The 17,542-nt window shown below is 31.5% G+C and overlaps 1 protein-coding gene across 1 annotated transcript in view; it reads right to left on the bottom strand.

Annotated features, from left to right (window-relative positions):
- Nucleotides 1-445, bottom strand: part of LOC105627932 — a 42,097-nt gene extending 41,652 nt beyond the window's left edge. Inside the window, exon 1 of the mRNA XM_012209203.1 lies at nucleotides 266-445. Within this exon, the coding sequence (XP_012064593.1) occupies nucleotides 266-445 (180 nt within the window). The remainder of the gene's footprint in view (nucleotides 1-265) is intronic.
- Nucleotides 446-17,542: the final 17,097 nt, after the last annotated feature.

The following is a 17,542-nucleotide window of genomic DNA, read 5'->3' as shown; positions in this document are numbered from 1 at the left end:
ACTACTACTATTACTTACTTATTATTTATTTATTAGTATAGTTAGTTAGTTTAGTTTTTAATTAGTATATATATATATATATATAGTATATTATATATATATATATATATATATATATATATATATATATATGTATTTCAATGTGTAACTAGTTGAAACCAGAAGCACGAAATAAATAATTTCTCTTAAAATAATTTTAAAATATTTATAATAATTCTAAGCTTTCACAAACTAATTATGTTTCAACAAGATCAAAATAATTTACCTGATATGGTATACGATGTTCGGCACGACATTCCGGACATTTGACCTGTCGACGAACATAGTCGACGAGGCCGTCCATGCACGGTTCCATGCAAAAGCTGTGTTGACATGGCAAGAGCTTCGGATTTCTATATCGATCCAGGCATATTGCACAGGTTAGCAGCTGCTCGAACTGCTCCATGCCTAAAAAGAAGAAAACTTATTTTCAATCTATGCTTTACATTGTTGACATAAAATAAGACAAGTTACACGTTGGATCAATATTCGATTTTTGAGCATCGAATTGATTCAATATTTTAATATATTTTGTTTTGTAATATAATTTGTTTCTATCTCTTTATCATATTTAAAAATAGATAGTATTTTATTGAAAGTTCAATTGTTCATTAAAAGAAAAATTAATAAATGTTTAACGAATAATGCAAAGATGTCTCAATGCATTTCAATATTTTATATACTATTTTAACTTGACATCGTCATAGTTAATAAATAGATTATGCGAACATATCGACTATATAATCAGACAGTGTTCAAAATTCAAATGCTGCCAGAATCTTATTCATTCCGGCCACGTGTTAGGCGATTGAGGAAATAGCAGTTTGCAACAGTAGTTGATAGTGTTCTTGCATCAGGCATCATGTGACTGAATCGATATTTATACATTCATACATTCATATGAAAAGAATAGTTTCGTTGAAACATCTAAAAATTTAGATATGATACAAATCCAAAAATAATTTTGTTGGACCGTCAAAATAATTGTATAGACATTCTATTTGCTGACTAAAATGCCAAATTTTTTAAAGCGTTTTTATCATGCTTAACATTTTTTTTTATCATGCTCCTAGATAATTATTTTGAAGATTCAATAAAATTAATATTTAATTAAATAACATTTTCGATATTTATTAGTTATAAAAAAAATTTGACTACGACGACGAAATATACATTACTGTGAAATATACTCTAATTGAAATATAATCTAATTTAAAAAAATATATAAATGATTTATTTAGAAATAAAATTTTATTTTGCCGTAATTAAATAAGAATTTATTTCAGTGAAATAAACATTGTATGCCACAAATAAATTTTTAAGTATCTTTTTCGCAGTGCAGCAATGTTCTGTCTCACGTGACAGAATTTTTAAAAAGATCGAGATACACAAATAATATTAATATTTTTTTCATTTTATTCATTTTAATATTATCGATTAAATTATTTTATTAATGATTGAATTTACCTAATCTATATTAACCATTTATATTGTATATCTTTACTTATAAAATAATTAATTCGTTATATTACTACTCAACAGTTGCACATATTCCACAGTTAATCGTGATAAAATCAATGTTCAAATTTAATGACATAAAAACAATTTCGCAATTATTTTTCAATATATAATATATCATAAGGGCCAAGACAATGTCAAGATCTGTGTGGAGTCATTGGACTTCTATTTTAAGACACGATGAATCATCAGCGTAAATTTGGTAGTAAAGAGATGGGTGGTTCTCAGGGGGGCAGTTCTGAAAACTTCTCGCGACGTATATTATGCTGAAACTTTTCATAATTAAATCACAGTTGTGAGCGCAGGAAGGAGAATCTTATTTTTCCTCCAATAGTTTGAATACTTTCTTTATTTGCAACTCACAAAAGCTTTCGATGAGAGAAGCTCCGACAATGAGAATAAAAATTATAACTTTAAATACTTGTGAAATTTTGCTCCCTTAACTTTACTTGCTCAAAAGTACGCTTAAAAACATAATTTTCGAGTTACGTATTGTCATATATATAAAATAAGTAAATTAGAAAAATTGTTATGTCAATCATTAACAGTAAATTAATTTAACTTCATAAAGAATCATCAAAATCATTACAATTCAAAGAGAGAAATTTTTTTAAAATCGGCATAACTAAAAGGGATGATTTAAAAAAAACTATTAAAAATTTTTTAAGGGTTATATAAAACAAAATTGGAATGACAATTGATCATGTTCTTTTTCGATATTTCATTAGTTAATAATTTTTTGTCAAGTTGAAAAAATACGTAGCTCTTTTTCTTTTCTGAAAAATTTAATTTTTTAGAGTTGTATCACTTTTGAAGTAAAGAAATGATTTGTTATCACTTAACGACTTGAGATTATAAATCGTATCGTACAGTTCAACTTTGATGAGTTGAAAAATAACGATATATATGTACAATCTAATTTAATAAAATCGAAATTTATTAATCATAGAAATAGTTTCGTAAAATGTAACCGTCATGCTTAATAATATCAGATCGTAATATATTACAATTCGACTGTAACATTCAACTCGAAATGAGTAGAATTGCGGATCCGGAAACCGCGGCAACCGTAATAAATATTTGAACGTCGCTAATGAGTGAATGATTACCAATGCAATCCACGAATTAATTATCGCGCTTATACGAGGTTCATAGTAGGCGAGATAATCTCGATTAACGCGAAGTGAATGTTTTATTTAGCGCGATGCATATTCACAGCAAAAATATCGTTTGTATAGATTTGTATAGATTGTATAGATTTAATTGTAACATTTAATACAAGTGTATTTAAATAAATTGATAATAATTCTAACTTATTCTTTTTCTATTGCTTTACATTTTTCATCTCTTTCCTACTCCGTTCTTTCTCACTTCTATTATTTGAAATTAAATTCTCTCTCATCTCTTTTTTTTAGATATCATAATAGAATAAAGATATTAAAATATAAAATTTTCTTTTTGCGCAAATTAGTTATCGAGGCAACTTTATTAATTTGTATCAGAATTGTTGACTTGGAAAATTGTATCCGCGCGAGTCAATTTTAAAGTCTTTACGAGCGTGACGCACGTTGCGATTCTGAGAATTCTATAAAAAAACTTACGAGGTCTATATCGTTTCTTTTTCTGTTACGGAAGCACTCGATCAATGTCGATTATAATTCCATAAGACACAAGATTATCGGATCCGGTCTCTTCGTAAAATATCCAAGGTTCTTTCGTTTCAATAATGCCAATGCAAACACAGTTTGTTAATCAAGAAGTTGGTTTAGATTTACATAATAAAAACATTTAAGTTTTATTAAAATTTTTAGATATCTTCAAGAAAGCAAAGAATTTCTCAATTCCTAATTCTTCTCGTCGTTAATATTTTTTTAATACATACGATCATGTAATTTTATTCAAAATTTTTTTATTTTTGTGTATAAAAAAGAGATATCCTCTATAAAATTTTATTAAAACTTAAATACTTTATACAGACGCATACTTTGAAGCAAAGCTAATACTTTTTTTTGTGCAGCTTTTATATTCTATAAATTAAACTTGCTCATATATGTATTAATATGTAGCATTTTTTATTCACATATTTCGCAATTAATTCAATTTAATGGTAAATTAAAAATGTATAAATCTTAATGGTACATTCAATTGCGAATTACTAATTAAATGATCAAAATGTAAAAATATATATGTGATAACGTTTCTCTTAATAAAATCTCGATGGCGAATAAATTTAAATACACTTATAGGACGTACGCGCGTGCATCAATATCACACAGGAAAAGTTCAAAGAGATTGTTTAAAACGTTAGCTAGATGTTGAGCCAAATTCGTTTTAGCTTTCGCAACTTTTTCTGTACTGACGTCGCCAACATCGAAGGTTGCCAACATCGAGGACCGATCGCGCATCTGAGCCGACACAATGGCAAAAGCTAGTACATTAGGAAGCATTGTTACAGACGAACCACTTGTTGGATCTTAAACTCTCCCTCGTCCTTCTCACTCTTTCTCTCCGTGTGCATGTTGGAGTGCAATAGGCGGCGAGTAACTATTGTATTAGCAACTTTCATGGGCGTGCTATGAGGAAATGAAACGGGATGCTAATTCTGACACTTTGACTGTGAGCCTCGAAACTTTGTCGAGCAATTTACCCCCCCCCCCCCTCCCCAGGAGATATCCACGTCCACATTATTAAAGTTCTCGTTTCATCAAGCTTTAATTGTATGATCATATTTCGCGATGGATCATGGGGACTTTCTGGCCTTTTGAAAGGAGTCCCCAGCGTGGTCTAATAATTTCGAGTAGCGTTTTCACTGGAAACTACCATGAATAATGCTTATGACTGTACCCCATGTATCTTCGAGATCTTTTATGGGACCATTCGTAATAGCAATCATGTCAGAAAGACACCATCTCATATTATTCTATACATTACTATTATTACTATTATTACTTTAATTACTAAACCACTATCAGATCTTACTATATATATATCTATTTCTATAATCAATAAGATATTCACAACGTATAATAAGGTATCCACAAACGTTTGATTTTTTTCAATTTTAGTATCGACATTGAATTATCTTTAGAGAAATTTAATACTGTAAGTTTAAATTGGTTGACGATTAATTACTTATTTTGAGTATTCAAAGCATTAATAATGAAGTTTTTAATATTCAAAATAAATAATTAATCACTAATTTACAATATTAAATTTTCCTAAAGGAAGTAACAACGAAATTTGTAAAATATATAAATGTGTAAAATATATAAAAAAATAAAATACGGAATATATATAATAACGATATTAATTCCTAATATTGTGCAGATAAGATTAGATTTACAGAACACAATGAATGTATCGCGTAATACAAATTCGGAAATTCCGATTGTCGTACTTTCATGAAACGAAACTGCACACGTGGCGCATCATTATTCTCTTGCAGCAAAATAAACAGCGTGAATGATTCAGCTTTTTCCTTTGTCCGCGTGCGACAGAGTTTGTGAGCGTCATTTCAAAAAAAGACTATTTCACAAGTCGTCTTTTCTCGTCTAATATATCCCTGGAAGATACGTGGTGTAATTGAATATTATAAGACAGACAGAAAGAGCTAGAGAGAGAAAGAGATTTCGCAGAAATCTAAATTTATAATTTATATTGCTCACAAAATGTCTGCAAAATAGCACTTCGGTATTTTACTCCTTGTACAGTCAATTATTGTACAGTTATTTGAATTTGCCTTTATAATATTTTTATTCTATTTGCGTAATTAATTTATATACATCGTGATTCATTAAAATTTGAGTATATTAATAGCACCAATTATTAAGTTAAATAATTGTTAACAGATTTATTAAAAAGAATAATGTAATTCATATTAAATATTTAGTAAATTAAATATTTATTAATATTATTAAATATTTACTTGTTAGAATTGTTTTTATTCTTTTTAAATCAGTTTAAAAAAGTTTCTAGACAGCTTAATGTACAGAGTTTGTTAAAGATAATGATTATTGATAATGATGGTTGAATCATAGATTAAGGATGAACTAATGAGAGTTTTTTTGTGCGTATTAACAATAAATTAGCGTGAGTTTATAATCTTGAATTATCATGGTCAAACAGTTATATCCCAAAATTCGGTGAACTTAATGACCGGTCTAAATCCTAAATGATCGTGAGGATCTGCTGTACACCTGTGTCTAATCAACGAATCCTAAATTGCTCATAGAACGACGGACATGTCGAATAATTTCTCCCGCCGCAGTGCACAGCACGTAATTTGTGTAGCGACTAATGTCTCGTAATCCCAGGCACGCCCGCTCTGAACGCAAACGAAGAGAATAAATCTCCCTAATTCGTTCGGGCAGACAGTGACATTAAGGATACTGGACATATTTCCGCATTTCGAAACCAAAATGGAGAAGGCACACATACACTTTCAAATTTGTTCTCCACGTCATTCAAGTTAGACACTTTTAACAAGAGAAACATGTTCACTTGTCAAATCTTTTAAAATCTTTTAATTAAAGATGAAGAAATCTATTTCAAATTGGAATCTCACCGTATTACTTTTCCTTAAATCAATATATCTCCTTTGAATTTTCATCTCATAAAAATGATTTTCAGAGCATTGTTTTCGTCAGGGATTTGTCTTGTTAAATTTAAGAAATGTATTACATGTATTTTTTAACGAGATGAAAAATTATAAAAACAATTTTTAATATTATATTTGACAATAATACAAAAAGTAGTAATTTAGTAATTTAAAATCTGGTTCAAAAATTATTTCAATAAGAAGTAGATAAGTTTTTAAAAACTAATTAAAATGAAAGGAGAAAATTTTCGTATAAACTCTAAAACTGTCCTGTTAAACATAAATATTGACCTTATTATACTGTTTTATATATAACATTTATTTTTATACGGAAAATATAAATTTCCAATTGCAATCACTTTTTGTAAAGATTATTTGTACATCTTTAAAACAGAACGAACTTCCTCTGTTGAGATGAAAATTTTTTTTGATGATAGACGGCGATTTTTCGTTAAAGGAATTATCGTGTAAAATTAATTAAAAATTAAATCAGCTTTAAATACCCATTCGTATTTTTCAATCACAAAGTATAAGCGTTTATCCGAGCTGAGCGCACTTTCACAGTATTAAGATTCTACCCTTGCTGATGATCCGCCAATTTATCGTGGACTGATCACGAGTTCGATCTTCGATCTTCGGCTCTCGTTCCACTCGCGTCTCGCACGAGGCGTTATCGATCATCCATCCACGTGTCGCGACTGATGCCAACGACAATGATAATACCTAAAATACTTGGCATGTGTCACAAACAAAAGATTGCTTCCGGCGATAACAAGTGAGTCGCTATTTAGAGCGTTTTGGATCGTCGCGTCTCTGGAATCGGTCGGTCCACACGAGATCCAGTATACTGACACTTTTCGACGTCACCGGCCAGACTTATGCTTGCGCGGTGCGAGCTATACTTAGCCGAGGACCTTCGATTTCCGGTGGCTCGTTTTCGGCGAACGATCGTCGGTGGAAAGCACACAAAGTACACAAAATGAACATATGGATTTGCAATCGGAAAATTTCAAACGTGTCGTTCTTCGCAATTTACATTTATCCTCGTAAAATCATAGAATATGTATCGTAGACGTTACTTACGTGTTTGCAAAATAATTTACACATTATAAAATGCTCTGTATTATTGTAGGATTAATTTTTTATGTTATTACATAGTTATTTTTTTATGTCTGATGTCATATTAGTAGAGATATTATTTGTATACAAAGTATTTTAAAATAATGCCCATTAATCATACAGTGCTATTCCTAATAAAAAACTGAGTCGAAAAGTCCTTTGCCATTTTGCAATTTTCGCAATATTTTTTTTTTTTTTAGTTATCCAATGAGCAAAATGTCTAAAATCGCGCGCGCGATGTGTAAAACAACTTTAAGGTATCTTGATGAGCGTTATTTCAGAAACATCCTGTATATATAGCTAAATAATAAATTTGGAAAATGAAATAATATCTTGATTCACGGAGATATTATTTTGTCCACCAATTCTCTATCAAATAATAAATCTAGAAAATATTTAAAAAAAATCTTAATCTAGTATCATAGAAAAATATTACTTCATCAATCAGTTTATTAAATAATAAATCTGAAAAATATATTAAAAAATCTTAATCTAAATACGACAGAGATATTATTTTATAGATCAACTATTAAATAACAAATTTGGAAAATATAAAAAATCTTAATTTAATATCAGAAGCTAAAAATTAAAAACAGATTTTCAAAGAGATTTTCAGTTAATTATGTCGAGTCACAGTTGCAATTGTTGGAATTTAGCGTCCAATAATTTTCCTCTCTCAGACGTATTTATGCTCGTGTGAAAAAGTTTCATAGTTAAACTAGAGAATATGCTTATGTTTTATAATATTGTTCTCCCCTAAGCGTAGAATTCAATAATGAATTCGATAACTGATTTCCAATTATCTGTTTTATAGAAACAGAATGACATGCGTAACGAGGACCGTTTAATAATCGTTCCTGCTTAATGTCAACATTAATATGCATTCCGTCGAGGCGGATCAACGGAAATTCCTATTCAATCTGCCAGCGCGGCGGCGACCTGCAATAGCTCTGCTGTGAACAATATTGCGCCAAATGACGCAAACGCATCGCGAGGTACTATTTTCTTACCATTTTATAATTTATAATAAATATACAATTGTGTGAAAGAAATATCGTAAACAACCAATCATTGTCTGTTGACTGTAAATATATTTTCTTTAGGTATTTTTCACATATTACTCATTGCTTTTCTTTTTCGATTTCAGACTATATATCAGCGTCTAATCCAAATAATCGGATGGTAACCCCGTGAAAAAAGAAATATAAATAGAGGAAATCGGACTTTCAGCAGAGTTGTTTCCCATTTGTACGCACAGCGGATTGGACGGAATTATCGGACCGTGCACACAGAAAATTCCATTGACAGAAAACATTCGGTAACATTGGATATCGTATCCGTGTTTTCATTCTCAAATAAGCTTTCCCTAATACCGAAAAAGTTGATGTAAAATTTTGTATTCACGTAAACCTTTTGTATTTATACAAATTTAACGCAAAAGGGATAGATGTAGATTGTACAATCAATACAATCAATGAATTTCAATGAATATTCAACTCACTTTTTTTCTCAAGCATATAACAATTGATTTTAAAGTTGTGTGTGAATATTAAATTTAGATTAAGACATATACTACGTTGAACGTTTAAGAAAGCGAGCTAAACCGCTGTCGCACTCTTTGATTGCAAAAGGAAGAAGGCGGATCGTTGATCTAAAATCCTCATGTTCGTGCACGAAATAGCGGTCGACCACCACGGCGCTCGACTATATTTAGCCCCCCCGCCTGTTATCCAGCACCGCTTATTTTTCAACGCGATCTTAGAATAGTGGCATGACGAAATGGTTTATCGACCAGAGCTTTTCTCACGCTGGCAAGACAGTTTTCTACAGCCGGAATTATCCGGCCGGTTTATAAGTTCGTCCGTAAGCTCGTTTCCGCGAAAATTTAACGATAACTACAATTTCGTGCGCCAGAAGGTGCTACTCCCTACGTGAGACGTTCACTGTCGCATTCTTCCACTTTAATGTATTTATGCCTTATATTATCCTAAAAGCATCTCTCATATTGTTCTTTCTCGCCTGCATCTTACAGAGAATAAATTTTAGAATGAATTTTAAATGATAGATACCTCAAATTCTTGGTCTAATAATGTACAAAATTCTAACAGATGTGATTATATACATCCAGCGTTTCTATTCACAATTAGATTTTTTTCGCTTATTAAATAAAACTGCATTATAATAGATAGATATATAAATTTCAATAATTATTTATATAAAAAAATAGTTATATATTATATAAATTTTAATATAATAATTATATAAGTTATATAAATATATTTCTTTTTCTTCAATTTTAGGTTTATAAAGAATCAAAAGATTTTAGAAAGTTTAAGCAAAAATATTACTTTAGAAACATCCGCAAAATAGATGAAATTTTTTGTAGTTTGCAAGTCTACCCTTCTAACGTAATAAAGCTGATGTGAGTTAGAGGAGTATGCTGATACATGAAGTTAAAAATTCACGTTCATCAAAAGGGATAAAGTCGCAACGGATGACGTTGCGGCGACGGAGTTTTTAACGCGGAGTTTTCCGGTTTCATATTCATCATGAATGCCGCTCGGCAATTCTCTAAGTTTTTCTGGTTCTTCCGCATTTAAACTCGCCGCCCGTGGCGAGTTCTGTCGCCAGTCCTGCACTCTCCCTAAATCTTCTTTCTTACTGCTGTGACGCAGTGAGATTTTCTCCAGAGCTACATCCGACCTACATGTTACATCCTCGAACCGAGACTTTATGAGATTGCGACGGATGTTGTTTGCATTTATTTTTCGAACAATACTATCGTAGCACAAACACAGTTTTGTGCATCTCATTCATTTTATTATCGTCTAATATTAAATATTATTTTGTCGTGTAATTTTTATATCCGCATTTAATCAGTATACTCAGAATCCGTTGAAAAATGATGAATGACAAATGGAAGACTGTTGATTTATCGGAAACTTTTTACTTTCTCCTACTGCTGCTCTTAACTTTCTCATCAAGCCTCGATTTTGTGCTTCCCGTTGCTTGCCAATGACGTGAAGTGTTTTTGTGCAACTTTGTTTTATTTCAATAAAGAACTTTCGGTTTTTCTTAACAAGTAACTCCTGGGTGTACCGATCCTAATTACCCCGATGATCCGTATTGTCTCGTTTTTCAGCATGCAATACGCGTGTTAGTGGCATGGAGTACTTAAAGTACTTCGTGTTTACTGCGGATTCGTCTCCAATAATTAGATTCCTGCGGAACTTTTGGTCTAGTTTGCTACGCTCTTATTCTCCATTGTAAAGCACAGATTTTGTCAGAAGTCAAACCGCGCCTCCACAATTCCAGAGTTAACATTTAATTATAATAATAACCTCGAGGATGCACTTTACAATATTGAGATTGTCGTTTCGAGGAAATTGAAAAATATAAGAGCTTCATTGTAGGCTGTCTGACTTTTGGAAACTTTACTAACGATGCTGTAACTATTTTGTAAAAGCACGTTCAATTTCTTAAAAATAATTAAGTATAACAACAGACATAATAATCGAAGGAATTTCTCATTAGGAAACTAATATACAAATTGATCTTTTAAGACTTGCACTTTACAATATTGAGATTGTAGTTTCGAACAAATTGAAAAATATGAGAGCTTCATTGTAGATCTGACTTTAGAAAACTTTATTAACGATGCTACAATTATTTTGTAAAGGCACGTTCAATTTCTTAAAAATAATTAAATATAACAGATGTAATCAAATAAATTTCTCATCAAGGAATCGATATACTTACACTGATTAATCCGTTAAATTTATATTTAAACAAAATAATATAAAAGATTTCGTTTCTTCGAAGATTTCAAAAGCAATACTTTTCTTTCAAATTATTTTATGAATCCTCTTAACTGATTATTGGCAAATATAAAATATAAAACTACAGAGATAAAACGAATGAAAATTCAGACACGTGTTTCAAACAAAAGGAAATAAGAGCAATAATCAAGTATTTTATGTATAAAGGAGATTATTAACTATCCAATATGACTTACAGTTCGAATCTCCACATTTCCGCATTTTTGAGCGTAGGGAGGATAAAGCGCGAGAGAAAACGTAATAAAAATAAAGAGAGAAATGGTATCTCATCGCCGTTACGATATGTGGTGGTTTCACAATCAAGCGTCGTTTCCCGCGCGGATGCGTGGATAAAGTTATATTATTGCGGCGGTGGTCCAGCGGGAAAGAACAGCGTTATCGAAAAGAGGAAACTTTGTAGAAACCGATTAAAAAGTTTGAAAAGCCGTGGATTGCGTTGAGTAGAACGCGCGAGAGACGAAGGGAAGCGGACAGAATTTTATACGGCTTGATTAATATAAATTAATTACCGCGACGGAAATGAGACACTGTGGAGAGGCGCCCGGATGATGGTCTTTCGGATTCAAATCGCTGGAAATAAGCCGATCGATCGCGTTTAATTAAATACGATGATACCGGAATGCTGCCGAGCGTTGCTGCTTGATGCCGAAAATCTTTCTATCGTGTGAATTGTTCGCGACCGTGCACGATTTTATCATATCCTACGATTTTTTAATAATTCAAAATGGTGACAAACTGAATAATGGAATATTACAACATACGTCTTCTCTTCCCCCATAATAGAATCTCCTCGGCGTAACTTCAATTCGACCAACTCACAACCAATCGCCATATTATACAGCATAAGATACATAATGTATAAGATTCGTCTCGCGCTTCTTCTCCGATTTATTATTTACTTTCGCCGCTCGAACAAACTAATCATTTATTTGCAAGGCCAAGATGTTTCAATATTTGATTGCGTGTCTGCGGGATCGAAAGTGTCTCTATGCGAACGGAATAAAGATATACGAGATGCAGATGACGATAAATCTTCGTGCGCGGAATATATAACACATAAAATAGTAAAGAAAGAATGTAATAAGAGCCCTTCTGCCTCTACAGAATAATTTTCACCGTACGAAATGTCATAGATAGATTTCTCGTTTAGATCTGGAGACAAAAAGCCCTGAGTTAGGACATCGAGAAAAATCACTATTTCATTTTCGACGTTAAATAGTTCAGCGAATACCGCAGCATCCGCGAGCATGCGAAATCGCTCGCTATTGAATCTACGATTTAATGTGTTAATAATAATGGACGGTGCTTGATTTGACGTAGCGTTAAACTCGCAATCATGGAACGTCACTGTTAATTAATAAGATCATCACAATTGTTAACTCTGGTATTAACCAGGCCGATGATCGATTTGTTGTGTACGAACGTTACGCTTAATCAACCATTAGATCTCGCACCGCATTTGTATAGAGAATGGATCTGTTTGAAAGAGTATAAGCAGTTTACGATTTTAGCGTGTAAAGCGAATTAGCGGAACAGGATTACCACTGCACTTCGATATATCATTTCTCTCTTGTAAATTGATTAATCGAGATTAAACATTTTGCATAAATGATATAATTGAAAGAATATATAAATAAAGGGTTTTTTACAAAGACGAAAAAAATCCAACAAGAAGACTTTAAATTTTCAATGAACAAAAACTTTTTATCTTCAAATCATTTATTGCAAAAATATAATAGAAAGAAGTAAAAATATAGATAGAAGAACAAAGTTTTAGATTTTAATTAATATTTTGAGAATTTAGAAAAAGATAAAAAAAAATCTCTGAACTAGTTTGATCTTTTCAAAAAAATTATTTTCTATCTGTGTTTATCTTATAATATTTTATATTTATCTTTTTTTTAATAACATTAATAAAGTAAAGAAGAAAATGTGTAGCATAAAATTTTTTTAAAGTATACAATTTTATAGTATACAATTTTTTCAGTTATTATTTATAAAATTGTACAAATTTCTCTTAACAAAAGAATATTTGCAATATTAAATTGTTATATTTCTCGTTTTTTATTTGATTCTTATCGAAACAAAATTACTCGCGCTATGCTATTGATAAGAAACAAATTGGTGCTATAATTCAGATATTTATAAAAATAGATTTATTTGATTTTTATGGAAAACTCTTTAAATAAATTTGTTTGAAAAAATTCAGTTTTATTCTATATTTTAAAACAAATTTCCGAAAAATGTCTTGTCATAATAGAATAATTTTAATTGTATAATCATTACCGTCCGTTAAACGTGAAATATTATTGTCGACTATCGATTTGGATTAACAAATGGATAAATAGAATATAACGAATAGTTCAATTTATATGTCCGAATTTCCGCCACGATACGCAATACGCATGACCGATAAAAATTCAATAGGGCAGAATGCACGGTATATCGAAAGTATTGTGCAGAATTTGACCCAGCCCATTGTGCGAATTTCAAGTTGTCGATGTTCAATAATAGCGGACATTCTTTAAAAACGAACTCTTCGGAGCGAAGTTTCGCGCGACGTTACCATTATTCTCACTTTTCGCTTATTCTTGTTATTAGGTTGAAAGCTGAGTTATCGCACCGTCCGCATTTTTTCCCCCCGCAATTTCTTCCATTACCGCTCGGTTTTGGCACGTAAATTAATTTGCGTGAAAGATCTGCTATTCTTCTGAGTTTGCGTAAGATATATCGCTCGCATTCCTAACTCGTTTCGTTCTGCTTTTTATCTGCTCTCTTTCCATTCGAATTCAAAGAGGAAATTAAGAACATCGTGCCGTTAAGCAACATTGTTAGCAAGAATCCGGGTTGTCGAGAGTTATGTTCAATCTCTTTTTCATTTCTACAGTTAAAAATGCGTTCGCGAATTTACGAGCTACGAATAATATTATTTACGACCTCCCAACTTATCCAATCACTCTAATTGTACGCGCAAAGTAACAATTAAAGAATACGTAATATTGTTACGCAATATAACGGCTCAAAAGATATTTTATCAAGAATTATAATCAATCTACCATTAACCCAGTTAAAGCCATATTCATTTTCGCGATTAATGTCTTAGGTTTTATCTGATAATAGAAACTCTCTTTAAAAGGAGTTAAGACCCACGTTTAGCCACCGCAGAAACGATTGTATCGGGAAATATATTAACGGCAGCTCGCTGCTTCATAGCTGTATCACAATTTGTAACAACGTTCTGTCGGTTCGCATTTAGGTTGCACTTGAACGCTCCTCAATTTCGAATCACATTAACGGCCTTCGTCAGCACAATTCGATATTTCATTATAGTCAACTTCGTCATCCAGTTCAATTCGATCGACATGTATTTGTTGAAAGCCGCGACGACGAGAAAGAAACTTGCAATTTAACAGATATTAATCTAATCGTCTGTATTTATAGCGGATGATATCTGAAAAATCATGAAAGCGCGTGCGAGCTCACTGACCCGTTTTTTAGGCGATTAATAAAAGCTAAAACACGATAATACTTCGCTACGTCAGTAGAGTCAAATTGGTCAGTTGCGTTTAATTAACGTGGATAGACGTTTCTTTCCTTTTTTCTACGTTAATTCGGCGTTAAACCGACATTCGGATTTTTCTCCAATTATTCGCTTTCATTAAGTTGTCGGCCATGCGGCTACTTTCATTTGCCGAAGGTACGGGATCAGTCACGCGGTGCTATGCGGAACCGTCGAAAAAAAGATCTGATTTCAGCTTTCGTCTGTTAAGACAGGACGGCTTTGTTCCGTGTCGTACTTGCACGAATAAAAAAACCGCAGACTTTTCCCTCGGAAAATGCGCTTGATTATCATCGCGAGGAAAACTACGTCTCACGCTTTATCGCAACAGTACTTTATTTTCACAAACAGAATAATTAAGCATATTAGAATAATTGACATACACATTTCATAAAATTAGAGTAAATTCTTGTTATCATTATTGTGTTGCTGTTATTTAATGTTTAAGAAAATGAAACAGTTAACAATGTAGTACTAATTGTCTCTTTGTTTTCTTCTCACGATACTAAATACGAAATATAGTTAGAGAACGAACGGTTATATTAAAGGTGTTATATTGTTGCATCTCTGCTTCCGTCTACTGCACGTGTGGAACATAAGAAAACTGAATGAATTTAATTAATTCTGAGAGCGTAACAAAAGCCCGTTTAAAATTTTTGAGATCTCATTACTTGAGCTCACGGATATAAAAAGTGACTTTTGGTAAATGTGTTAGTTCTGTGAAATGAAATCAAATAAAATATAAAAATACATGCGGTAAGGCAAGGCTATTCTGTCAGTTTTAACTTTAAAGTGATATAAAAGTTCACGACAAGAAACAATATCTCTTTGCGACGACGTGTTTACAACTATATTACACAAATAAATTCTTAAGTATACAAGCGTGATCTTCAAATGTTCAATATGTGTTGTTCAGAAACATAAATTTTTTTTTTCATTGTCACAAGAAACGGATGAAAAAAATCTCGTTTTATTCTATAATCATGAAGTACAGGTATAAAATGAAATTATGGGCTACATCTTTTCAAAAACACAGTAAAAACTTGAATTTATTCGATCGCTCTTTACTGCTGTCATTATTATTGTAAATTCATTGTACGTTTTTGCAACCGGAATATTAAATATATGGTGCTAAACTTAATTCGACTTTTTTTTTTAAATATTTGCAGTACCTACAAAATAAATCTTTCAATACGTTCCCATATTTCTCACAGTGATTGTGAGTGTGTTAGTTTTATTGCTAAAACACATAGAGATTTTATATTCCATGGAATGGGATTTATTTCTGCGACATAATTTATACTAAACATAATTCGACTTTCTTTTAATATTTACAGTATCTACAAAATAAATCTTTGAATACGCGTCCTCGCATTTCTCACACTAATTATATTAGTTTTAGCTGAAACGTAGAAATTTTACATTTCATGGAATTTATCTTTACTCAAAAAAATGATCTTGCAGTTATAATGAAAGTAATGAAAAATAATTAAAATAGATAAATCTCTAGCAAGTACTACGATTTGGATATGTATTGCATATAGATGAACAGAGATAGAATTTAGATTTGTGTTATAAATTCTATGTATAAAATACATAATTTTCTATCAGATACAAAAAAAAACAACTATAATTCTAGCTGGAGTAAAATATTTTTTTGCATATTTATGATATAATTTGTATTAAACATAATTCGATTTTTTCCTTTTAATATTCGCAGTACCTGCGAAATAAATCTTTCAATATGCGTCTTCGCGTTTCTCACAGTGATTGTGTTAGTGTTAAGTAATAACACGCTGAAATATAGAAATTTTACATTTCATGAAATTTATTTTCGCAATATAATTTATTCACGTTTTGCTCGTTCATATTGCAAAGAGAAATAAATTATAGACTTATCACCGCTTTTTCAAGCTTTCAAGCATCCATTGCGAGTCGAATGATGTCTTTAATTAATGCCTTTCAACGTGTTTCCGTTTTGATTATTCACATTTGTCACGCTGCAATTGTATAAATAGCACATCGACCATTTCATCATTAAGAGTTTCCTCTCTATTGAGAGCTTCCCGAAGAGATATGCCGTAATTTCCGATTTATATTTGGTCCCAAACCACATTATTCCGGAGTTTTTCAATTAATCCGTCAGCGTTATATAGCTGCTGTTTTATTCAAATGAGAAATTGTAGGATGCTGCCCAACAATAAAGAACTGACGAAATTGGAATAATGTCGAACCAACAAAGAGATAATCAGCATACTTTACAATATTAATCTTAATTAGCTTTTACTTGTAAATCAGAAATATAGCGTTACAAAAAGTACTCACGTTATTCTAAGTCAAATATTATTTCATCCCTCTGACGATGCTCTTTTGCAGACTACAAAATGTAAATGTAAATAATATATTAATTGCTGATGCTTTCAGTGGAGATTTTGCCATAAACGTAGTACTCGCAATATATTTCTTGTTAATGTAATCGCGATTCTGAAATAAACTAGCTTATTTAATAAGCAATATATAATTTATTGCAAAATTACAAGAGCAAATACCTACAAGAGGGTTCATGCACTTTTACCGCAAATCGTTACACGCAGAGAACTTAAAGTACATTCGCCGTAACAGGGAGTTTGTGTCACGCGTTCTGACTTTAAAATGAGGCCGACGCCATACATACCTCGGTTAATTTTGAACACTTTGCATATTCTAAGTATGCGCCTAACTCAAATACCGCAACAGATACGACGACACGCGGAATTACATTACGAGAAGACGTGTTAAAAAGAAATCCAAGGATTTGAAATGTAGATCGGCTGAAATATGTACGCCAACGCGAAATATATATATATATATATATATATATATATATATATA

Source organism: Atta cephalotes, assembly GCF_000143395.1.
Source record: "Atta cephalotes unplaced genomic scaffold scaffold00011, whole genome shotgun sequence".
Taxonomy (NCBI): Eukaryota; Metazoa; Arthropoda; class Insecta; order Hymenoptera; family Formicidae; genus Atta; species Atta cephalotes.
This window is presented reverse-complemented; position numbering and strand designations above follow the sequence as displayed.